The sequence below is a fragment of the Oryx dammah genome, unplaced genomic scaffold, assembly GCF_014754425.2.
Source record: "Oryx dammah isolate SB20612 unplaced genomic scaffold, SCBI_Odam_1.1 HiC_scaffold_13, whole genome shotgun sequence".
Taxonomy (NCBI): Eukaryota; Metazoa; Chordata; class Mammalia; order Artiodactyla; family Bovidae; genus Oryx; species Oryx dammah.
This window is the reverse complement of record NW_024070197.1, coordinates 29,325,827-29,347,438: the sequence shown is the minus strand read 5'-3', so window position 1 is coordinate 29,347,438 and position 21,612 is coordinate 29,325,827. Positions and strand designations below refer to the sequence as shown.

Genomic DNA, 21,612 nt, shown 5'->3' with positions numbered 1-21,612 from the left:
AGGGTCTGTAGGAAGCTGAGCAGAGGTAGACCTGAACAGTTTCTTTTCTTTCTTTTAACAACTTGATTCCACCCCTGCCCATTAAAAAAAAAAAAATCAGTTTAACAAAAATCAGAGTACCTTATCTGAAAAATCTTCACACGCTTTCTCTCTTGATATTTCCAAACACATTAATTTATTCTATAAAAGGTATCCTTAAAAAAATTTTTTTAAAAACCTTTCAGAGAGAGATTGGGAATGTACCCTCTGTTATATTCCATGATGAGATCAACTCTGAACTTGATTCTTTAGCGCTCTTTTGTGGGCTCAGGCTTTTAGCGTAAGAATAAGGTAAGGTTCTTCTGCTTTTCCAGAGAGAGAGAGACAAAGCTGGAAGCCAATGGGAACCAAACATACTGGGCAGCTGGGGGTAGAACCTAAGACCCCTCACCAACCAAGAGCCCATCAGACCCGACCCCTTTCCCTGTGAAGAAAGGACAGTCACACCTGGCTCTGAACTTGAAATGTTTATTCTCAGCCTATATAGGTTTGTGCCTGGATGACTAGAAGGGAAACTTCGTGAGACTTTGGGTTACTTCGTCCCCCAGTGACCTCTGGGGGACGAGCCAGGTCACTAGAGCCACAGGATGAGGACTGAGAAGGTGGCAGCAGCCACAAGGCCTAGAATGAGTTGTGGGGAGGCTTTTGGGGTCCTCTGGAGGGCCTGGTTAGTTAGCCACTTGTTTCTCCCCCGGTGTGTGGCCCGAGGCTTACTCTGACGTTGAGTCAGGAGGTGGGAATGGCACGACCTGCCCACCTGCCTGTTTGGAAATTCATCCTCCAAAGGACTCTGACCTTTGTTTTCCTCTCTCACCTGAAGATCAAAGTCAGCAGTCAGTGGCTTCCACAGTGCCCCGTCACCCGCTGAAGCCACCGAACCCTCTGCGGCCAGCCCAGCATACCTGCTCCACCTGACCGAAGACCCGCAGCAGGTTTCCACGAAGGACGCCCTGAAGCTCTTCCTCCTTCCAGCCTCGCCTCAGCAACTCCTCTATGAGTACCGGGTATGTGGACACATCCTCCAGCCCCTCGGGGAACCTGTGTGGCCACCAGCTGGCTAACTGTGCTCCTCAGCCCCGATCCTGGCTGAGGGCCCAGTGTCATACCAGCCCCAACCACATATGGGAAGTTAAAGGCCGTGTTCCTCAGGCTACTGAATGCAACTTTGGAAGCTCCTGGAAGACGGCTTCAGCAGCACTTCCCTGCTGAGCAGATGCTCAGCCCACAGCACATCTGCTGGGCCAGGAGGGGAGTATGTGCTGGACAGGTCTTGAGAGGGGGTGGGGTTCTTAACAACTGTGATGCTCTGGAGTGGGAATGGGTCCACTGGACCAAAGAGGGACAAGAAGAATCCAGGAAACAGGTCCTGAGAGGGGAAAGATGCCAGGTGGGCTGAAAGACCAGAGTCTGTAATGGAGGATGAAGGATGGGAGGACCATGGATGGGGAACTGAGAATAAGGGACTCCCCACTGTACCCCAGTCAAGACAAACCCCAGGGAAACACTCACCGGCCAGACCCATCATAACTCCCGCTAATCCCGATGAACTCAGATCCCATGACTGCCCTGATGTGGTCAAAGTGATCTAGGAGATGAGGGTAGTGGTGGGTAGCATGAGGCTGGAGTTAGATCCTGGGACCAGCCCTGATCTGAGGAAGCTCAGCGTGGCTAGTTCCCCTGCCCAAGGCAATCCAAGACAGGACAGCTGACTCCATGGAGCTCCTAGCCTGCCGTGAGTTCTGGAGTGGCCTCAGGCTAGACACTAGACCCAGAGTAAACCTCAGGGCCTGAACCCCTTAGGACCTTTTCCTGCCTAGGAGCCACCATGCCTCTGGTTCCTTGAGAGCCTGCTCACAGGGCTCTGCCTGTCCGGTCTAGTGATATGGTAGCAAAAGAGAGACTCAGAAGCACAGGCAGTTGCCTCCCCCCAAACCCGTTGCACTGGTTGGAGCCCCAGATCTGGGTTCAGGGCAGTGAAGAGCTGTGTCTGCTCCCCTAAACTGTTGGGAGGCCTGCCCAGGGCCCAGGGTGTGCTAGGCAGCCACAGGCAAAGCTACAACTGCACAAAGAATTGAAGTGGGGCTCACCTGCCACGGTGGACACATTAGCAAACAGGTTACACTGCAGCACCCCCATGGACAGCGACACCATCACAATGCCACCATTCTTCTTCTACATGGATGAACAAAGGAACACTCAGCTTGCCCCTTCTGACCTGACAGCCTGCTACCTATGCCCTGGGGGCCCTGATAAGGCAAATGCTGAGCCCTCACCTGAGGGCCTGGGTGAGGCTTTACCTCTCTTGGCCCCTGGGTGGGAACTGATTTGGCCTTGAGTTCCAGAGATGGGAGAGGGTTAACCAGCAGAGGTCCAAGGATGAGTGAGGACTGGACTGGCAGCTTTGCTCAGGGTCAAGGATCTTTGGATGAAGTCCTGGGTTTGAGGGCTGGGGTGGCCACTCACCAGAAGTTGCAGGATGTCATCAGGAATGTTAAGCATGTTGTCACACACAGCTTTGGCAGCCGAATGGGAGAAGATCACAGGAGCCTTTGACACCTTCAGGGCTTGCTGTGCCAGGGCATGCGACCCATAGGACAAGTCCACCATCATGCCCAGGCGATTCATTTCCTCTATCACCTTCTGCAGGGACAAGTGGAGGATTTTGGGGGGGGGGGGGTTGTCAGGAGGGATGCATGTGTGTGCATACCTGTAGGGGGTGGCTGAGGTAGGGTATTGAAAAGGAGTCCTTACCTCACCAAAGCTTGTCAACCCACTGACGTTGGTGTAGAAGAGCTGAAACTTGGTGGAGCTCTCTGCCCTGAAAGACAGCCAGAGGAGGGCAATGTAGCAGGCCACACCTTGGCCAACAGAGCCTGGACATCCAGGCTCTCTGTCCATGCGTTCCACCTCAGAACAGGGTGAGGATTCGGACCAGCTGCTTTCTGGGAGTGTGAGGGACCTGCTGAGAGTCCAGCCTCTATCCTCACCTCTCTGGCACTTTACCTACCAAGCAGCTACCATTCTACCCCAGGCCAGGCAGTCTGCTCACCAGGGCGTGTTGCAGGTAAAGGTGAGCGTCAGGTAGCGAACTCCCAGCAGATAGAAACTGCGCAGCACAGAGAGGCTGCTGTCAAGTGAGTGACCGCCCTCCACGCCAATAAGGCAGGCCAGCTTTTGAGTGCTGTTCAGTCCTAGAAGAAGATAGAGGATCAAGTGGTCAGAGGCCAGGGCCGGAACCACCAGAGTAGCCCCTGACTCCCCTCCCTTCCCCCAGCCCACCTTCGGCTGAAGTCACGAGCTCCAGTTCATTGTAGGAGTCACACATGCGGCGGATGAGATCAATCTGCTCCAGTGTGAGGCGCACGGCATCCTGGTCCTGAGTCTGGCATGGCGCGTAGGCTGACCAGAACTGGTGGTTGGCCCAGGGGTCCAGAATGAGATTAGGCTGGTCTCAATGCTATAGGCCTGCTACTAACTCCTCCTCAGCCCTCAAGGTACTCACGTGGGTCAGTGGCCTGAGTGCAGCACCGCATGCCCCTGTGGTACCCTGATGACTATTCAGCTTGCTGCCAGCAGCCCAGTTGAAATCATGACACATCATTGCTTGCTGTTTGTCCATGGGCTATGTGAATGCCCCAAGGGCAATCCACCATACGTTTCCTTTGTGGTTTCAGAGCCCCCACCCTCACCAAGGATTTTCCGATCACTTTCTGTGTCTCCACAGAACCTGGGCACCCATGCAGCTGGCCTGTCTTGACCTCCTACACCCCTACACTCACTCCCCAGCAGCCACATGATGGCACATAGTATGTGCTATGTCCATCAGATCCCTGTCTACCAAGGTTTCTGTGGCCCCCAGCTTCCCCAGAGGCCATTATGTGTGTCCCTCTGGTACCTGTGCACCCACGAAGCCATCCCTGAGCTTGTCTAGGTTGGTCTGGCCGAGTCTGAAATTGCGCAGGTTCACACCTTGTAGCTTGTTCTGGAAATGCCGTTTCAGGAGCAGCGGCAGGTGGTTGTGGCTGGGGTTGTCAGGACAAAGCAAGAAGAGTAGGGGACATGGCCTCCAGGTCATGGGCCTACCCTGTGCCACCCCACGTCCCCACTTCGCACAGATGATAGTCCTGAAGAGCAGCTATTAGTTAGGGGTTTCTACCAGCCACAGCGTAGTGGGGAGGAAGGCGCCCTATGGGGGTGGTGGAGGAGAGGGGTGTGTCAGGGAGCCTTCTCTCTAACCCTTCACGCTCTGGACCTCCTCTCCTGTCCGGGAACGGGTTCAGCGCCCACCAGCCCGCACACCCCCACCTACGCACCCATCCACCAGCCGGAAGTGCCGCATCAGAGCCCGCGCGCGCTCCTGGAGATTCAGGCCTCTAGGGGTGCCTGGCGCTGTTGGGGTGCTGGAGGTGGCCGGCCTGGTCAGGGCGCTAGGGGTTCCCCACGTGGTCTGGGCGCTGGTTACCAGCCGCAGCAGCAGCCAGAGCAGGAGCAGCAGACGCAGCAGAGGCCGCTGGGTGAGCACGTGGGGACGCTCGAGGCCAAGGGGCAGCATTGCTGCACAGGGCCGAGCAGCCGGGCAGAGGCGGGTCTCGAGAGCTAAGAGGAGCGGGCGAGGGGCAGAAGGCGACAGTGGGGTCCCGACCGTCGATGCTGGTGACCCAGCGGCACGGCTTCGTGAGGAGCGGCTGGAGTCAAGACCCTAGACAGATTAGCTCGGGGATCCGCAATGCCGCCGCCCAGCGTTGCCGCCAGGGGGCGGCAGGCCCTTCCCTCACATCTAGGGTGGCGCCCCATTGGGCCAGGCCAGCCTTTGCCCCGAGCGCCCTCAGGCGGCGCACTGCGGGTTACCTCTGTCCCTGCTTCCTGCCCTGCACTCATCCCTCCCAAGCGCCAGGGGGCTGCTGATTCGGGGAGGAGGCCAGGGGGTGACTAGGAGGGGCCCAGGAATCTTCCCAATTTCACCTCTAGGCAGACAGGTCGCAAGCCCATGTGGGGTTTTAGCTGCAGGGATATGCCTGCACTCCAACTGGTTAAATATTCCATGAAATTCTGGGAAGAATTAAATTTTAAAAGAGTGAATTAGATCTGTATGTTTTGACTGACAGAAGAAAAAGATTCCCTATATATTTTTAACAAAAATGAAATTTAAGTATAATATTTATGGGAGGCCATTTTGTTTTAGTGCCTGTTCATTCACTAAGTTGTGTCAGACTTTTCTGTCACCCCGTGGACTGTAACCTGCCAGGCCCCTCTGTGCGTGGGATTTCCCAGGCAAGAATACTGGAGTGGGTTGACATTTCCTTCTCTAGGGGATCTTCCCCAGGGATCAAACCTACATCTCTTGCATCTCTTGCATTGACAGGTGGATTCTTTACCACATCTCGTATTAAAATTTACTTCTGGGGACTTCTTCGTGGTCCAGTGGTTAAGACTGTGTTCCTAATGCAGGGGGCATATGTTTGTTTTGTAGGGTGTGCCTCCGCCCAGGAAACAAAACAAAAATCCTCCCCCAAATTTACTTCTGTACCTATGTTGACATACACATACACAAAAAAAAGACTCTAGAGGACTATACACACTAAACTTTAGTTAATAATAGCCATCTTGGGAAGAGGGTTACCTGTGTGTTATGTGTGTGTCCCTCAGTCGTGTCCGACTCTTTGTGACCCCATGGAATGTAGCCTGCCAGGCTTCTCTGTCCGTGGAATTCTCCAGGCAAGAATACTGGAGTGGATTGCATTTCCTTCTCCAGAGGAACTTCCCAACCCAGGGATTGAACCCTGGTCTCCTGCATCAAAGGCAGATTCTCTACCGTTTGAGCTACAGGGTAGTCCTAACCGTTTTAGGAAGGGGGTTACCTACTCCCTGGTCAATTTATGTCTCATCTTTTTTTATATTTTTTCTTTAGCTTATTTGGCTGCACAGGGTCTGAGTTGCACATGCGGGACCTTCTAGTTGAGGCCTGTGAACTCTTAGTTGCGGCAAATGGGATCTAGTTGCTGCATGTGGGATCTAGTTGCCTGACCAGGGATTGAACCCAGGCCCCCACATTGGGAATGCGGAGTCTTAGCCACTGGACCACCAGGGAAGTCCCTAGCTCATTATCATTTATGGACTGGGGGAAGATGTAGTGGCTAAGTAGACTGAATGTCTTAGAAAGTCCCTGAGGAGCAGGGGGAGGGGTGGGCCCACCTCTAGAGCTGTCCAGCCATTAGAGGTCTGTGGCCTGGCTCTGTCCAAATAGGAACAAAGATCATTTGTGATCCAGGCAGGTTCTCTTCTTGGGAATCTGAGCCAGAATTCCCTAAAAGATCTCCAGGTGGTAGATGGTGGGTCAGGATTGAGGTGAGCTACTCAGAGGGAATGAGTAAAGTCTGCCTTCCTGCAGCCAGAGCCTCCCACTGTCTTCTCCTGGTGCGGAGCCAGACCCCCTGGGATTCCTCAGGCCACTGCCAGCAGGTCTGCCTTGAGTACCTGGTGTCTGAACTGCAGGGTCCCCCACCAAACCGCAGTGTTGGGGCCTGTACCACAGGCCCCACTACAGAGAAGGACAGCTCATGCTGATTCCATTTCTGAAACATTTATTTTTGGGAAATGTTTGTGCTTGCACGAGAGGAAACTTTGTGGATGTCTGCATCTGCCAAAGTGACATCTGGCAGGATTAATGGATCACCAGAGCCAAAGAATGAGGACCAGGAAGGCAGCAATAACTGTGAGGCCTGGGGCTGTGTTGGGGGAAGATTTTGAGAATGACCGCATAGTTGACAAAATAGGATTCCCATGCCTTGGAGTTCTGCTTAGTCTCTGGTCTTGAGCCAGATTCTCTCTCTGCTGCAGATGCGAGAGCACGGAGCGGCAGGAGCTCCCCAGCTGCTCATCTGGGAACTCATCCTCCGAGGGACTCTGTCCCTTGTTTTCCTCCCGAACCTGGAGGCGTTAGTCAGTGGGCAGCAGCTCCCGCAGCAACCCCTGCACACACACACACCTGCTCAGAGCCCCTCTGCCCCAGCCCAGCATACCTGCTCCACCCGGCTGAAGACCCGCAGCAGATTTCCACGAAGGACGCCCCAGAGCTCTTCCTCACTCCAGCCTCGCCTCAGCAACTCCTCTATGAGTACTGGGTATGTGGACACGTCCTCCAGACCCTGTGGGAACCTGCGTGGCCACCAGCCAGCTAGCCAGCTATTGGGCCTCAGACCCGCCCGCTGGTCCTGAGTCAGAACCAGTGTCCTGTGTGTGCAGGGTCCACGGAACCCCGGCCCTGGTCAAATATGGGAGATGGAGACTTGGAGAGAGTAAATGATTCAAGCCTGCTCTTCATCCTTCAGAAGAAGAGCCCTAAAGTTCCTTGAATATTCATCAAAATTCTTTTAATTGAACTATTAAGATCTATGCCTTTCACTGAATGCAAACTTTTCCTTCTGTTTATAAAAAGAAGAAAAGCTTTTGAAGAACTGGGTTGACCCCCTTGCATGCACAGACCCAATTGCAGGCAGAGAAGATGGTTAGCCCACCCCAGACCCTGCTAAGAGTCTGCTCAGAGGCCATGGGTCTGCTGGCACTGACTGGGTGCAGATGCTGGGCAGATGAGGTCTGTCTGGTTGGGTTAGCCAAATATGATGGTCTAGAGTAGGGCCAATGGGATGCAGATAGACAGGAGAGCCCAGCAAACAGACCCTGGGAGAGGGGAGATACCAGTGGGGCCTGCAGACCTGAGGCTATGGTCAAGTCCATGAGGACCATAGTATGGTGGGCACCGTGGCTATGAAAGCCCCCCGTGACACATCAGCCCAAGACAAGCCCACATGGATGCACTCACCGGCCAGCCCCATCATAATCTCCTCCAATCCCGATGAACTTGGATCCAATGACAGCCCTGATGTGGTCAAAGTGATCTGAAGGATGGAAAGTCAGCAGTGTGGGACTTCCAGGGTTGAGGGGTGGGTGGTGAGGACTGGCCTCTGTTGATTCCCCTTCTTGCAGCCTGTAGGCCAGACAGGCCAGTTCCTTCATGGCCTGGCACCCAGAGCACCGAGTAGAGAGCCCTGAGGTTTGGTCTGAAGTGATCCCGGCTGGCTCCAGACTGGACTTCAGATTTGGAGTGGACCTCAGAGCCACCCATTTGGGCCAAGATTCACTCTGCCTCTCAGTTCCCTTGAGAACCTGTGAGGTGGCCTTTCCATGGGTGGTGAGAAATGAACAAGAAAACAACTGGCAGAGACCCCAGAGACCTATGGAGCTGCCCAGTCCCTTGACCAGAGGCACAGGCAATGTGCTTTGGAGCCCCTGCAGCGGTGCAGATGGGCAGCACACGGACTCTTTGTCTGACTGCCTCCCGGATATCCATCAGCATCTGTTTCAATTCCATGGCTCCAGTTCCACATGGCACCAAGAACTGTGTACTGTTCATTATTGGGCTTGGGGGAGCAATGTCTATTGCCAACAGTGGGTCAAACCCATGGGGCCCTTCTGAGGTCCTCCTCAAATCTGGGCCCTGCTTCAGGTCCAAATCAGAACTGTTCAGAGAGCCCAGGGTGAGGCTTACCTGCCACAGTAGACACATTGGCTAGCGGGTTGCACTGTAACACCCCCACGGACAAAGACACCATCACGATGCCACCGTTGTTCTTCTGCAGGGTTGGACAATGGACATTTGACTTGGCCCCTGGCACAACCACCTGCCTCTTCACTCTCTCAGCCCTCTGAGGAAGGTGTTCAGTCCTGGCTTTGAGATCAGAGACGTCTCCTCTCTGGGTTTGTGTGAATGGGGGAGCCTCAGCTCTGGGTCTGGGTGGTGTCTTGGCACTTGCTTTGTGGGTTTGGAAGAGTATTTTTATTTAATCTTTTAGCTGCACCATGTCTTAGTTGTGGCATGTGGGATCCTCCATCTTACTTGTCGCATGCGGGATCTTCTGTCGTGGCAGGCAGGGTCTTTAGTTGCAACATGTGAGCTATCAGTTGCGGTGGGTGGGATCTATCGACCAGGGATGGAACCCAGACCCCCTACATTGGGAGCACGGAGTCTTAGCCACTGGACCCCCAGGGAGGTTCTTGAGGAATGTTTACCACCTAGAACCCCCACCTAGAGTTCAAGAGTCCAAGGGCTGTGGTTCGTGCGTTTGGGGGCAGAAGATCTTTAACCTGGGGTTTGAGGAAATTGAGGGAGCAGAAGCTCAGGTTCAGGGGCTCCTGGTTTGAATGTCTTGCTTTAGGTTTGCAGGCAAGGGCAGTCTCTCACCAAAAGCTGTAGGATGTCATCAGGAACATTCCGGGTGCTCTCGCACACAGCCCGGGCAGCCGAGTGGGAGAAGATCACAGGTGCCTGCGACACTTCTAGGGCTCGTCGTGCCACAGCATCTGAGACATGGGACAAGTCCACCATCATGCCCAGACGGTTCATTTCTGCCACCACCTTCTGCAGGGATGGGTTGGGGAGAGGGTGTCAGGGCTGCATTTGTCTTAGGTGCATTTATCTGGAGGGACCAGGTGGGGCTGTGCATTCACATGGGGCAGGGTATGGGGCCAGGGTCCTCACCTCACCGAAGCTGGTCAGCCCACTGACATCTCTGTAGAAGGGGTGGATGCCTTTAGCTGAGCTCTCTGCCCTGCAGGGTGGCCAGGAGGCAGTCTGACTGGTGGTCATGACTCAGCTACAAGAAGCTAGACAGAGGTTCCATCGAGCCCTCTACACCTGCAACTCCCCTGGAGCAAGAGGAGGAACCCAAGCAGGGCTGTGTGTGGCAGTAGGAGGGCTCTTCTGGAGATCCAGTCTTGCTTTGTAGACCTCCCTACTCCAGGTTCAGGGCCAAGTCCCAGGGGTGAAGCTTGGTGTGGGCCCCAGCATGATCTTGGGCAGATCCCTGCCTCACTGGGCCCATACCATCTGCACCAAGCTCACCAGGGCGTGTTGCAGGTGTGCGTGAGTGTCAGGTAGCGCACACCCAGCACATAGAAGGCACGCAAGACGGAGAGGCTGCTGTCCAGTGAGTGGCCACCCTCCACACCAATGAGGCAAGCCAACTTCCGGGTACCATTCAGAGCTGGGGGCAGGTGGGGCAGATTGTCATTGTCAGAGACATGGGTAGCCTAATCAAGCCCCTGACACCCACCACCACCCATCTCTCTACCTTTAACTGAGGTCACAAGCTCCAGCTCAGAATAGGAGGCACACATGCGGTGGATGAGATCAATCTGCTCTAGGGTGAGGCGCACAGCATCCCGTTCCTGGGTCTGGCATGGGACGTAGGCTGACCAGAACTGAGGGAAGGCCAGGGGACGGTTTGGGTAGGGGCTCCTTTAGAACTTCCGGGGCTTCTCACCGCCTCTGCAGCTGGTGCAGCTCTCCCTGAGCCCAGTGTCACATGCGATGCATGGCTTGTTCTGTGGCACTTGGATGCCCATTATGTTGACTCACTGTGACCCCTGTTAGCCCCCAGCATCCTTGTCGTGGCACTTTCTAGGTTGCTATGGTAACTGAGTTCCGATGTGACTAACCCACCCAAATTCCCCCACATTCCCCCAGAGCCATGGTGGCACCTTGTGTGTCCCCTTGGTACCTGGGCACCCACGAGACCATCTTTAAGCCTGTCCAAGCTGGTCTGGCCGTGGCTGAAATTGCGCAGATTAACATCTTGTAGGCCCTTGCGGCTAAACTGCCTCAGGACCAGGGGCATGTCGTTGTGGCTGGAGGGAGGTCAAGGCAAATGGGTGGGCTCCTTCGGGCTCGGGCCAGCCAGGGGATTCCCTCACCTCACACTGTCACATAGACTAGCTGAGGCCTGGGCTGAGGGGGTTCCCACCAGAGAGGGAGTGACAGAAGAGGAGAAGGGCACCCATGGATGATGGAGAGGACACCCAGGGGTGGTGTGAGGGACCCGCCCCACTGCTCTGCATGCTCTGACTTCCTCACCTGCCCAGGGCTGGGCTAGGCCCCCACCAGCCCCCACGCACCCATCCACAAGCGGGAAATCCCGCATCAGGGCCCGCGCACGCTCCCCCAGACTCAGTGTGCTGGAGGTGTCCAGACTGGTCAGGGCGATAGGGGCATCCGGTGCTGCTTGGGCGCGGGTTACCAGGCGCAACAGCAGCAGCAGGAGCAGCAGAGGCCGCTGGGAGAGAGTGTGGGAATGTTCGAGGCCCCCGCTCGGCATGCTGCACAGGGCCGGGCAGGGGGGCAGAGGCGCGTCTGAGAGCGGTGGGGGTGCTGGGGTTCTGCCAGTTGACACAGATCACGCAGTAGCGCGGCCTCTGGGAGAGGGGCATGGAGTGAGGGGATACAGAGTCACAGGACCCTGCGACCCCTGTGCAGAGAGCTGTAATCCGCAAAGCCCGGGTGCCATGGGGGCCCGAACTACCCTCCTGCCCTCTGCTAAAAGGCTGCTCTTGTGGGCTAACCTGGCCATTCCCCTCCCATCTCGGGTTCCCTCCGTCCCCACCGCTCTCCTGACCCCTCTATTCTGAGGGGGCCGCCCTAAATTGCTCTCCCCCTGCCTCTAACCTTGCTGTCCAAGAGAGAGTCCAGGGCGCTTCTGTCAGAGAGTGGCCTTCAGCCCCAGGCAGCCCCTCCCAGGAGCACAGCTTGTCCCCATCTGTCTGCAGCCTGCCCCACCCACCCCAGGGCCTCGTGCCAGTGTCTCTGTCTCCATTGATCTGGGCTCCCAGTTTCCATGTGCTGGGCCACGAGGGGTGGGTGTGAGGGAGAAGATAGGTTTTAGAAATGGAGGGTTAACCTTGTGGGTGCTAGATTCAGGAACGGCCCCTCTGCCCCCAACCTCCTGTCTCCTGCTACTTGACTCCCCAGTGTGCGTGACCATTCTCAGGGGACTTCAGCCAGCAACTGGGAATTGTCAGAGGCACCCCTCCCCCATTTCCCCCAGTCACCCTCTGGAAAGAGCACCTTCAGGAGTTGCTGCACTTCTCCAGGGCCTCACTTGAGGAACTTTGGTGATGTGAACTGAACAACCATCTGGGAAAAGTCAAGGACCCTTTTACTCAACAGAGCAAGAACCCGGTTAGTAGGTTATTAAGTGGAAGGAATTGAAGTCACTTCCATGGCAGGAGATTCCCCACCCCAGGAAGTTTCCTCCCAGAGTTGCGGGCTGACCTGCTGGCCAGGATCCCTCCTACCTCGGTGTGGAATGCCTGGCGTCTGCTGCTACCGTCGCTGTATCTCGTGGCTCTTGTGGGTCTAGCTCTCCCAGAAACCTCAAGGTCTAAGTTCCTGTGCTTGCTGTGAAGCCCCACCCCATTCCTCATTTCTAGTTTCAGGCCCTCACCCTAGCTGACTCCTCTAGGAACAGCTCCCCTCCCACCACCACCACACACATACACTAGGGATGTGCCTTCTTACAGAAGCTCAGCCACTGAGATGCTTTCAGAACCTTGCCCAGACTCCTTCATCTCCAGCCTCTCAAGTTTCTGCTCTGATCCTTGGCGGCTCATGGAGCTGTTCAGCCTTTGGAACATTTCCCGGGTGGCAAGAGTGACTAGCTCAGCGGTAGGGACCTAAGTCTGAGTGCTGGAGACCCTAGAAATCTCTCTAAAAATGAAATGAGTAAAACTCTTCCAGCAGAACTAGAGGTCCTGGGCTACCTGGGAGGGTAAGGGTCCCTGCTTGTGTATATTTCAAGGCTCATGTATATTGAATTTGACATTGCCCAGTGCCTACAGGCCAGAAGGAAGGGCACACTGGTAGTGCTATGTTGGAGGTGAGTCTGCTCCTTGCTCACTGCAGCTGGAGGGTTCTCTAAGCAGCCCGCCTGCAGAGCGTGGGTCCCCTAGGGCTCTGCTTCTGAGTACAGCATGGTGTATCCCTGCCCTGGGCACCCAAACTCAGACCTGACTCCTTTCCCTCCCCTTGCTGGTCAGCAGGCCCCACAGTCACTCTCACAGTGGGGAGAGGGAGGAGAAATTCTTGGGCTGGTTTCCAGGCCAAAAAAAATATGAGTTTGGGGGATAAACAGTTCATTCCACTCTTGATAGACCTCCAGGAAGTGCAGACAAACAGCAGCTGCTGACAGAGGAATGAGAAGAGAGACTTTAGCCTTTTTTTTTTCTTTCTTTTTTTAGCTATTCTGCAGGAACCAGATGTCTAGACAAGCTGTTTTGACCTAGAGGAGGTAGGCACCATTACTGTAGAAGATTAGCCAGGCAACAACGTTTCTGTAATGTTCAGCTTCAGTCCTTAAACAGGCTGGCACTGGTGGCCATGGCCTTGAGGTGACCATATAAAGCTGATTATGGAAACAAACACACATGTACATTCTTATATACTCAGGGGCATGGGAGTACTTACACCCAAGCGGCAAGCAGATTTTAGCCAACAAGGTGACCTGTCGTTCCCTTAATCTCACCCAAGGCATCTTCATGCCCTGTCCCCACCAGGGGGAAATGAGCACACTAGCAAAGTCTTGTCCTCTAGGATCCCCCCCATACACAGGGACAGTATGGGGGCAGAGGTTGTGACAAAATTTTCCCAGGTGCTGCCGACAATGGGCGGAAGTGAAAAGAGGATGGAGGCAGAGAAAGCCAGGGCCTGGCTCCAGAGCTGACCTGAATGTCATCCATGATACCCTCGACTCTCTGCGCACCTCTCCCCTTTCAGGGCATCTTCCAGTTCTGCTGATTCAACCTCCGAACAGCTCCCGGTCTGTCTCCTTTCCATGCCCACCGTTCCTTTCCCGGTACAGGCCATTTTCATCTCTCACCTCCTTCTGGTCTCCCCATCTCCAGTTCATTTCCCACAGAGAGGGCATACCCTGTCTCTCTTTGAAAAATCTGGTGCCATCCTCCTGCCCAAAGTTTTTCTGTGGCTTCTTGTTGCTCCTAAACCTCGGATTCTTTTATTTGGCTTTCAAGTCCTGGGGAGTCTGCCCTCACCTGCTTCTCCAGTTTCAACAAATAACACAAACCTCTAAGATCCCCTGGAGAAGGAAATGGCAGTCCACTCCAGTATTCTTGCCTGGAAAATGCCATGGAGAGAGGAGCCTGGCGTGCTACTGTCCATGGGGTCCCAAGAGTCGGACATGTCTTAGCGACTAAACCACCACCACCACCACTCTGCCCCCTATTTTCTGGCCACACCAGCCATGCTGCCCCTCAGCCTCCAAATGGTGGCGCTGTTGAGGCAGGGCCAGGGGAGGAAATCTTGCCATCAGGAAGGGTTGAACATACCATGGAGAACTCTGCTAAATCCAAACCCTCTTTGGCAACTTACCCTCTCTAAAAACAGGGGCATGAGTGAACCTCTCAGACTGCTCAGGTTCAGGTTTTTCTGGGACCTCTCCCTCTTCCTCCCCACCCCACCCTGCCCCAGCAGTCAGAAGTGGTTGCCCCTGTTGGAGCTGGCCGGTGAACTCAGTAAGGCCACGACCACCACATTCTGGCACCTGGCACCACACTTGAGCACAGCAAGCACTTGACCAGCATCCAGTGAAGAGTGAGTTGAGTGGGAGCACAGGAGGCTGCTGCCTTCCCTTCCTTCCCAGAACACAGAGATGTGACAGCCAGTGGCAGTGCATCCGGGGAGCCAGAGTTACTGTGTGCCCAGAGCTATGCTGCCAGTTAGTAGCCCATAGTGCATTCAGTCTTCACAATAGCCCACAAGGTAGGTTTTTACCAGCCTCATTTTTTTTCTCTGATTGATATTTTTTTTTGTTTTAAAATTGAATTATAGTTGATTTGGGCTTCCCTGGTGGCTCAGATGGTAAAGAATCTGCCTGCAATACAAGAGCCCCAGGTCTGATCTCCTTGGGTCAGGAAGATCCCCTGGAGAAGGGAATGGCTACCCACTCCAGTATTCTTGCCTGGAGAATTCCATGGACAGGGGAGCCTGGGGGTTACAGTCCATGGGGTCGCAAAGAGTCAGACACAACTGAGCAACTAACACTTTCACTTTTTCACTATGGTTGATTTACAAAGTTGTGTCGTTCCGGGTTACAGCAAGGTGATTCAGCCACACATGCACACACAGATATGTGTGTGTGTATATATTTTTTCTTTTTCAGATTCTTTTCCTTTATGTGTTGGTGTGATGTCTAGTCACTAAGTTGTGTCTGACTCTTTTGTGACCCCATGGACTGTAAGCTGCCAGGCTCCTCTGTCCATGGGATTTCCCAGGGAAGAATACTCGAGTGGGTTGCCATATCCTTCTCCAGGGGATCTTCCCGACCCAGGGATCGAACCTGCATCTCCTGCACTGGCAGGCGGGTTCTTTACTCCTGAGCCGCCAGGGAAGCCTCTTTTCCCTTAGAGTTTATTGCAAAATACTGAGTATAGTTCCCTGTGCTATACAGTAGGTCCTTGTTAGTTGTGTTTTATATACAGTAGTGTGTATATGTTAATCCCAAGCTCCTTATTTATCCCCAGGCCTCCCATTTGGGGGCAGCTTGTAAGGACAATGGAACTAAAGATTCTATGAAGGAGAAATATCCTTAGTCTTCTGTTGTCTGGGGCTCTGGGACCCCAAGCCAGACCTACTCAGACTTTGTCTCTTTTAGCTCATCCTCTGTGTGTGCTCCAGGCCCTGATGGGCCAGAGCTCTGAAGAATAACAGGCAGCTGTTTGGTCAAGTCTGCCATGTCTGACTTTGCATACCTCCTGTTCACCGCTGCCGGGCTCACCAGGGTTGACTCTGTCTTCAGTGAGGAAAGTTCATGGTTCATAAGGCAGGCACCTGGGGAAGCCAGCAGCGGTAGGCAGAGTAGCCCACTGGCCCTGGAGTAGAACCTACCTGCCTTAAAGCTGGCTGAGAAGGACAGGTGTGGGGAGACCAGCTGCTGGGCAGGCGCATGGTCTCAGTGGCGCCCTCCTGGCAAGTCAGAGAGTTCTTTGGACGTCTCGACTTCCAGCTGCTCCCTCTCTTGAGGAGAATCCCTTCCATCCATCTCTTTGTCCTGATATCCTTTGCTGATTACCTGCCATTGCTGGCCTTTTGCTGAGGTGTGCAGTGAGGGGGCTGGACGAGTCTCCAGTGATCAATCACATGTGCTGGCATAACACACAGAAGAGTTGGCTGTGGGAGTGCCAGGTGCTGGGAGCCAGCCCCAAGCAAGCAATCGTTTGCTTGACAACATACGTGATTGCTCATTTAGCCTCGAGTTCAGACTTGTTGTCTCTTTCCTGCTTATCTCTCAGGCCTGTCAGACCTGTCCTCCACACCACCAGGCTGCACATAGCTCACCCTGCCCGACCCGCCCGCTCCTCTCCCTGCTTTCATATGGGGAGCTGGCCCTCCTCTGCCTGACTTCCAGGGCTTGCCCAAACTAGCTCACCCTGGGAAGCTGACCACCTGAGTCCTCACTGATTCCAAATCTGGCTGAACATAGGCTCCATCTGAGAAGTTTTTATTTCTTTTTGCTTAGTAGGGAAAATGTTCAAACATATGAAAAAGTAGAGAGAAGAGTATATTGAACCCCTTTGTACCCATTGCTTAGCTTCAATAGTTATCAACTAATGCCCTCTTATTTCATTTATACCTTACTCATCCACTTTTGCAGAATATTTTAAAGCAAATCAGACATTTATTTCATCCACATTTAAGGTTGCATCTCTAAAAGACAGGTGCGTTAGTCACTCAGTCATGTCTGACTCTTTGTGACCCCATGGACTCTAGCCCACTAGGCTCTTCTGTCCATGAGATTCTCCAGGCAAGAAAACTGGAGTGGTTGCCAGTTTCTTCTCCAGTGGAACTTCCCGAGGGGCTCTTTTTAAAAGTCAGATCCTGGCAAAGGATCTAAATAGACATTTTCCTGAAGAAGACATACAGATGGCCAAGAGGTATATGAAAATGTGCTAAGCCTCACTAACCTTCGGGGAAATGCAAATCAAAACCACAGTGACTTGTCACCTCACACCTGTTAGGATGGCTGTTATCAGAAATAGAAAACAATTGTTGGAGAGGACCTGAAGAGAAGGGAACCCTTCCACACTGTTGGTGGGAATTAAATTGGTGCAATCACTATGGAAAATATTTTGAAGGTTCCTCAAAAAAATTAAAAATAAGACTATCAGATGATTTAGCAATTCCATTTCTGGGCATTTGTCCAAAGGTAACAAAAACACTAACTCAAGATATATGCACCCCCGTATTCACTGCAACATTATTTACAATAACCAGAGATGGAAGCCACCTAAGTGTCCATCATGGATGAGTGGATAAAGAAGATGTGGAATGGGGGTTCAGGATGGGGAACACATGTACACCCATGGATGATTCATGTGAATGTATGGCAAAAACCACCACAATATTGTAAAGTAATTAGCCTCCAATTGAAAGAAATTTTAAAAGTAGCTAAAAAAAAAAAAACGATGTGGTATATACATCCGATTCACTGATGAGGAAGATGGGCCTGAGATACAGGCCCAAACCCTGTAATCTTTCTTCTCTCCTAATATTCCCCTGCCCCAACTCTCCAGGATCAACTGTCCCCTTAACTGCTGAAAGAGGCGTTCCACCAGTAACATCCAGCAACTCACTGCCATGGCACACAGCAGTCAGAGTGGCCTTTCTAGCACCTGCATCAGATCACTTCACTCCCCTGCTCAAATCCTTTCCTCAACTTCCCATCACACTTAAGAGCCACACTCTTCAGTATGGCTGATGAGGCCTACTATGATCTGGCCTGTTCCTACTTCTCCAACCACATCTTTCATTCTCTTTCCTCCTTGGTCACACTGGCCCTTCTGCCGGTTCTAGTACAGGCCAGCCTCACTCCTACCTCAAGGTCTTTGTGCTTGCCATGTCCTCCTTCAGAAATTCTCTTCCCAGCTCCTCACAGGATTCTTTCACTCGCATCTCCACTGAAATGTCAGCTCCTCAAAGAAGCCTTCCCTGACTACCTAGTATAACATAGCAACCCCTCATCACTCTACCCCATTATCCTGTTCTACTTTTCTGTATAGCAATTATAATTACTTGAAATTATTGTTTGTATCTTCTTTTAGGTTGTGGGTGCCATGAGAAGAGGGTGTTTGATCATCTCACTCACTGAAACATCTCAAGCAACCAGCACAGCGGCTGGTATGTAACGGGTACATGTGTACTTGCTAAGTTGCTTCAGTCATGTCCGACTCTTTGCAGCCCAATGGACTGTAGCTCACCAGGCTCCTCTGTCTCCAGGCAGGAATACCAAAATGGGTTGCCATGCTCTCCTCCAAGGGATCTTCCAAAAAAAAGGGGGTCGAAACTGCATTTCTTAGGTCTTCTGCATTGGCAGGCAGGTTCTTTACCACTAGCACCACCTGGGTACTCAGTATTTGTTGAATAAATGGATCGACAGATGGGATGACATCTTCCCAGTCCTTCCTCTTTTCTCCTTACACACACACACACACACACACACACACACACACACACACACACCCAGGGAAGTACTCATCAGGCTCCACATTTCTTAAAGAACCTGCCTACATCCTGCCCCGATTTGCACAGGTGTCATTGCAGGAATATCAAAGGTAGAAACTACCCCCAAGGGTCTTTTTAGAGGTAGAAGTTCTCAAAGGACCAGGAGCTCCCTGTGGGAATATACTTAAAGGAAACAGGGAGGTTTGGGACTTGGTCTTAGATAACTTGGATTTCAAGTCAGACACTATTACAGAAAAACATTTTATTGAGCAGTAAGGGATCCCGTTGGGGCCAGAAAGGGCTGGGAATAAAGGAGCATGTGAGCCTCGGGGAGGGGTTGCTGCCACTTGACTCTCCATCATGTTCTTGCTCCAGGGAGCAGGTCTTCCTGGGTCTCTTTATCCTGCCTCCTGATCCAAGGCAGGAGGCTTTTTGGGAAGTTGCACATTGCTTCTTTCAGTTCGGAAAAACACAGCTTCCCTTGGTGTGTAGTGGTGGCAGCTGGCCAATGGCTCAGGCAGGAGCCTGTGTGGTAGACAGGGCCCCTGCAAAGGCTACTCCACACTTCTCTCTGCTCCTGGGTCCGCCTTGGCTCACAGTGTGCAGATTATTCTTTCTTCTGCTCACAAAGGGGCTCCCTAGAATTAAGCAGAGGAACATCAGGTTTTCTTCCAGGCCAGCTTCCGTCCTGGGATGTTCAGAGCAGACTCTCAACCCTGTTTCTGAGGTTCCTTGCTCATGGCCATTTAGTGTGGAAGGAGGCTCCTGGTCGAGGAAGGAAGGCTCAGACAGAATGGCGCAGGTTCTAATCTGTGGCAGTGGGGGTCACTGCAGGAAGCAGCATTTGCTGCCCTTAGGCAGTTAAACCATTGCCCTCTTTTCAGAGTGTGGCTCAGCTGGCAAGCTTCTGCGGGGTCAGCCTCCTGCCATCATGCTGCAGTCGCTGAATTCTGCGGCTGGAGCAACTGAGGTCTTTATCCGACTCCACCAGAGCTCGCTGTCTCTTGGGAGTGCGGCTGAGGACTGGCTTCTCTGCTTCCACCTTGGCTGGGGTGGCCACAGGAGCACCCCCATAGGCCCGGTAGCCACTGACCAGGCAGTATGTGTCCCCATGCCAGCCTGCCTGTGTTTCTCCATGCCCTCGGTAGAGGACATGGCAGTGACCAGGTGTAGGAGGGAAAATGGGAGCCAGAGCTGCTGCAAAGAAAACAGTTGATCAGTCGCTTCTGCTGTACATAGTCTTCTGCCGGAATTTCCCCCTCTCACCTCTCTCCCAGTTTCTGGCTGAAGCCCTTTAGTCTGCTTGACATCCAAAACACAGCCTCTGCCCATCGCCCCATGAGTCCCTAGAAAAGGAACATTGGCTGCCAAAGCAATTCCTAGAGCCTGTGACTGCAGCTGATGAGGAACTCTGCTCGCCATTTCCAGAGAAAACCTGAAAATAATTGCAACCAGGATCCCCTCCATCTCTCCCTTCCACACCAGAGAAAACACTCCTTAAGGTCTGTCTTTAATGGAAATGCATTTCAAGTTTTGGGAAAAGGAGTCTAATTTGGTAAGAACCCCTCCCACCTTGGCAACCCCTCCTGGGCCCCATTTATATTGCCTGTTTCATCCACACTGAACTCTAGCCCTCTGATACTTTTATCTAGATTAGAAAATACTGAGGCAGAGGGACCAGGAGATTCAGAACCAGATTGTGGGTACCAAGTCTAGACTTGCATCAGCCTCCTGGGACACCATCTCCTCAGCCTTCCAGTCTTATTAGCATTTCATCACTCCCCTGGGTTCTTCTGGTCTTTCCCTCAATACCACACCACTCTTTCCCCCAGTATGCAGCAGCTCAGTCTGGAATGTGTCCTAGGGGACCCATGTAGATGTCCCCATAACTGCACGAAGGTGCCTGGGCTTGAAGATGCAGTTCAAGAGCAGCGCTCTTCCTCAAACTGCTCCATTTATCATTTGCCAACAAAAATGCACTTGCCTCTTGCTAAGAGGCCAATCAGGAAAGGATCTGAATGGAAGCGTCCTGTAGCCCAAAGAGGAAGGCTACATTTAAAGACCGGGACCTTCCTGCTCACTTGCCCAGGGGTGACCTTTTGCTTATCCTCAGCAATGAGCACTGTGGGTCCCTGAAGGTGCCCCAGGGCACTCGTATTACTTACAGCTGGGAAAGTGCTGAGGTGTGTGTGTGGGCAAGCCCAAAAGGAATACGTGGTGGCCAGGTGAGGCTGTGTGTACACAACACCTCTTATACAGATGTCCAGTCTCAGCCTACCTGCTGTGTTGCCCTCCCAGGGGACAGAGGACAAGTTAGAGTGAATATAGAAGATTCGATCAGACATTCTCTCTTACACAGCCAAAGACTGCTATCTGGCAGAGGACTGGTAGGGAAGTTTCTCCGAGAGTAGCATATTTGTGCAGTTACCCTGCCATGGAAACTGTGATAAGGGCTGTGAGGTCATCACTACCCAGTGAGGTCATATAAGGAACCTGTGACTTGAGGGGCAGGCCGTAGGCTTTTGGGGTTTTTTGGAGGAGAGCAGAGTGAAGGCAGAGAGGTACCTTGCCTGGCCCCTCACACCTGGGCCTCCCCACATGTGCCCTAGTCTAGTAGCCACCCCCTGGGAAGTATGCCTGTGGGCTGGCACAGCCCCTGGTGCCATGGGAGGGTAGGAGAAACCCACATTCTGAGATTGGCTTGAGAGGCAAAATTGACCTAAGAGACACTAGGCTGTATGGTACTAACCCAAAGAGAGACAGAGATTTGTGTGGACTGGGGAATTGGGGAAGGTTGCTTGGCAGTGGGCCTGAAGGACTAGTGAGATATGGACCCACAGGGAAGAGTGGGGAGTCATACCAGTTTGAAAGAATAAAAGCAAAGACACACTCTTCTCGACCTTGTTCTGCCCCAAATATAAATTCATAGCCCTCTCACATTTTTACAACTGCCAAGACTTAAAAGACCGAGAGGTTAAGGGGCCTACCCAAGGCTACACAGGCAGTGGAGTGGTTCTGCTCAATGGTAGGTTCATATCAGGGTCCAGATTTACAACCAATAGGAATGTGAGGACAAGCTCATCCCAATTTAAAGTGACACCAAGAGATGTTAAAGGTGAAAAATCAGGGCCCTGATGACTTCACAAAGTGGGAGTGATAGACCCATTTTAACAGGAAATTCAAAACAAACTCATGACAAAATGACAACGTAAGCATTACACTCCCCTCTC

At 52.8% G+C, this 21,612-nt stretch overlaps 3 protein-coding genes across 4 annotated transcripts; all 3 read right to left on the bottom strand.

Annotated features, from left to right (window-relative positions):
* Positions 1–497: 497 nt before the first annotated feature.
* On the bottom strand, positions 498–4,713 carry LOC120872728 (dipeptidase 3-like). Its single transcript, XM_040253323.1, has 10 exons — positions 4,353–4,713; positions 3,935–4,061; positions 3,319–3,448; positions 3,089–3,230; positions 2,791–2,857; positions 2,503–2,679; positions 2,127–2,211; positions 1,549–1,624; positions 942–1,077; positions 498–853 (listed from the first exon to the last, which is right to left on the bottom strand). Exons 1-10 carry the CDS (start codon positions 4,589–4,591, stop codon positions 614–616), a joined length of 1,419 nt encoding a protein of 472 aa, XP_040109257.1. The 5' UTR covers positions 4,592–4,713; the 3' UTR covers positions 498–613.
* A 36-nt stretch (positions 4,714–4,749) lies between these two features.
* LOC120872729 (dipeptidase 2-like) lies at positions 4,750–12,298 on the bottom strand. Of its 2 annotated transcripts, none has more exons than XM_040253326.1 (12): positions 12,166–12,298; positions 11,936–12,004; positions 10,990–11,286; positions 10,596–10,722; positions 10,167–10,296; positions 9,938–10,079; positions 9,575–9,644; positions 9,278–9,454; positions 8,585–8,669; positions 7,859–7,934; positions 7,059–7,194; positions 4,750–5,088 (listed from the first exon to the last, which is right to left on the bottom strand). In XM_040253326.1, the coding sequence occupies exons 3-12, from the start codon at positions 11,187–11,189 to the stop codon at positions 4,969–4,971; spliced, it is 1,263 nt and encodes a 420-aa protein (XP_040109260.1). In that variant the 5' UTR covers positions 11,190–11,286; positions 11,936–12,004; positions 12,166–12,298; the 3' UTR covers positions 4,750–4,968. The 2 variants fall into 2 exon arrangements, with proteins under 2 accessions (XP_040109260.1, XP_040109259.1); XM_040253325.1 differs by lacking the exon at positions 4,750–5,088 and adding an exon at positions 6,600–6,966 and having other exon boundaries at positions 12,166–12,291.
* Positions 12,299–19,197: 6,899 nt separating this feature from the next.
* Positions 19,198–20,727, bottom strand: DPEP2NB (DPEP2 neighbor). Its single transcript, XM_040253361.1, has 2 exons — positions 20,661–20,727; positions 19,198–19,579 (listed from the first exon to the last, which is right to left on the bottom strand). The coding sequence occupies exons 1-2, from the start codon at positions 20,725–20,727 to the stop codon at positions 19,275–19,277; spliced, it is 372 nt and encodes a 123-aa protein (XP_040109295.1). The 3' UTR covers positions 19,198–19,274.
* Between the last annotated feature and the right edge of the window lie 885 nt (positions 20,728–21,612).

What these genes read in the sequence shown, in the direction of transcription:
- LOC120872728 (XM_040253323.1), bottom strand. Translation starts at nt 4,591, where the DNA reads ATGCTGCCCCTTGGCCTCGAGCGTCCCCACGTGCTCACCCAGCGGCCT. An exon ending in ATGGCTTCGTGGGTGCACAG is followed by an intron (nt 3,449 to 3,934) that starts GTACCAGAGGGA and finishes GCCAACCACCAG; the next exon opens with TTCTGGTCAGCCTACGCGCC. An exon ending in TAATGTGTCCACCGTGGCAG is followed by an intron (nt 1,625 to 2,126) that starts GTGAGCCCCACT and finishes CTCATCTCCTAG; the next exon opens with ATCACTTTGACCACATCAGG.
- LOC120872729 (XM_040253325.1), bottom strand. Translation starts at nt 11,189, where the DNA reads ATGCCGAGCGGGGGCCTCGAACATTCCCACACTCTCTCCCAGCGGCCT. An exon ending in GATTTCCCGCTTGTGGATGG is followed by an intron (nt 10,723 to 10,989) that starts GTGCGTGGGGGC and finishes ACCTCCCTCCAG; the next exon opens with CCACAACGACATGCCCCTGG. An exon ending in CACACCTGCAACACGCCCTG is followed by an intron (nt 9,645 to 9,937) that starts GTGAGCTTGGTG and finishes GCCACCCTGCAG; the next exon opens with GGCAGAGAGCTCAGCTAAAG.
- DPEP2NB (XM_040253361.1), bottom strand. Translation starts at nt 20,727, where the DNA reads ATGTCTGATCGAATCTTCTATATTCACTCTAACTTGTCCTCTGTCCCC. An exon ending in CTGGGAGGGCAACACAGCAG is followed by an intron (nt 19,580 to 20,660) that starts GTAGGCTGAGAC and finishes TTTTCTTTGCAG; the next exon opens with CAGCTCTGGCTCCCATTTTC.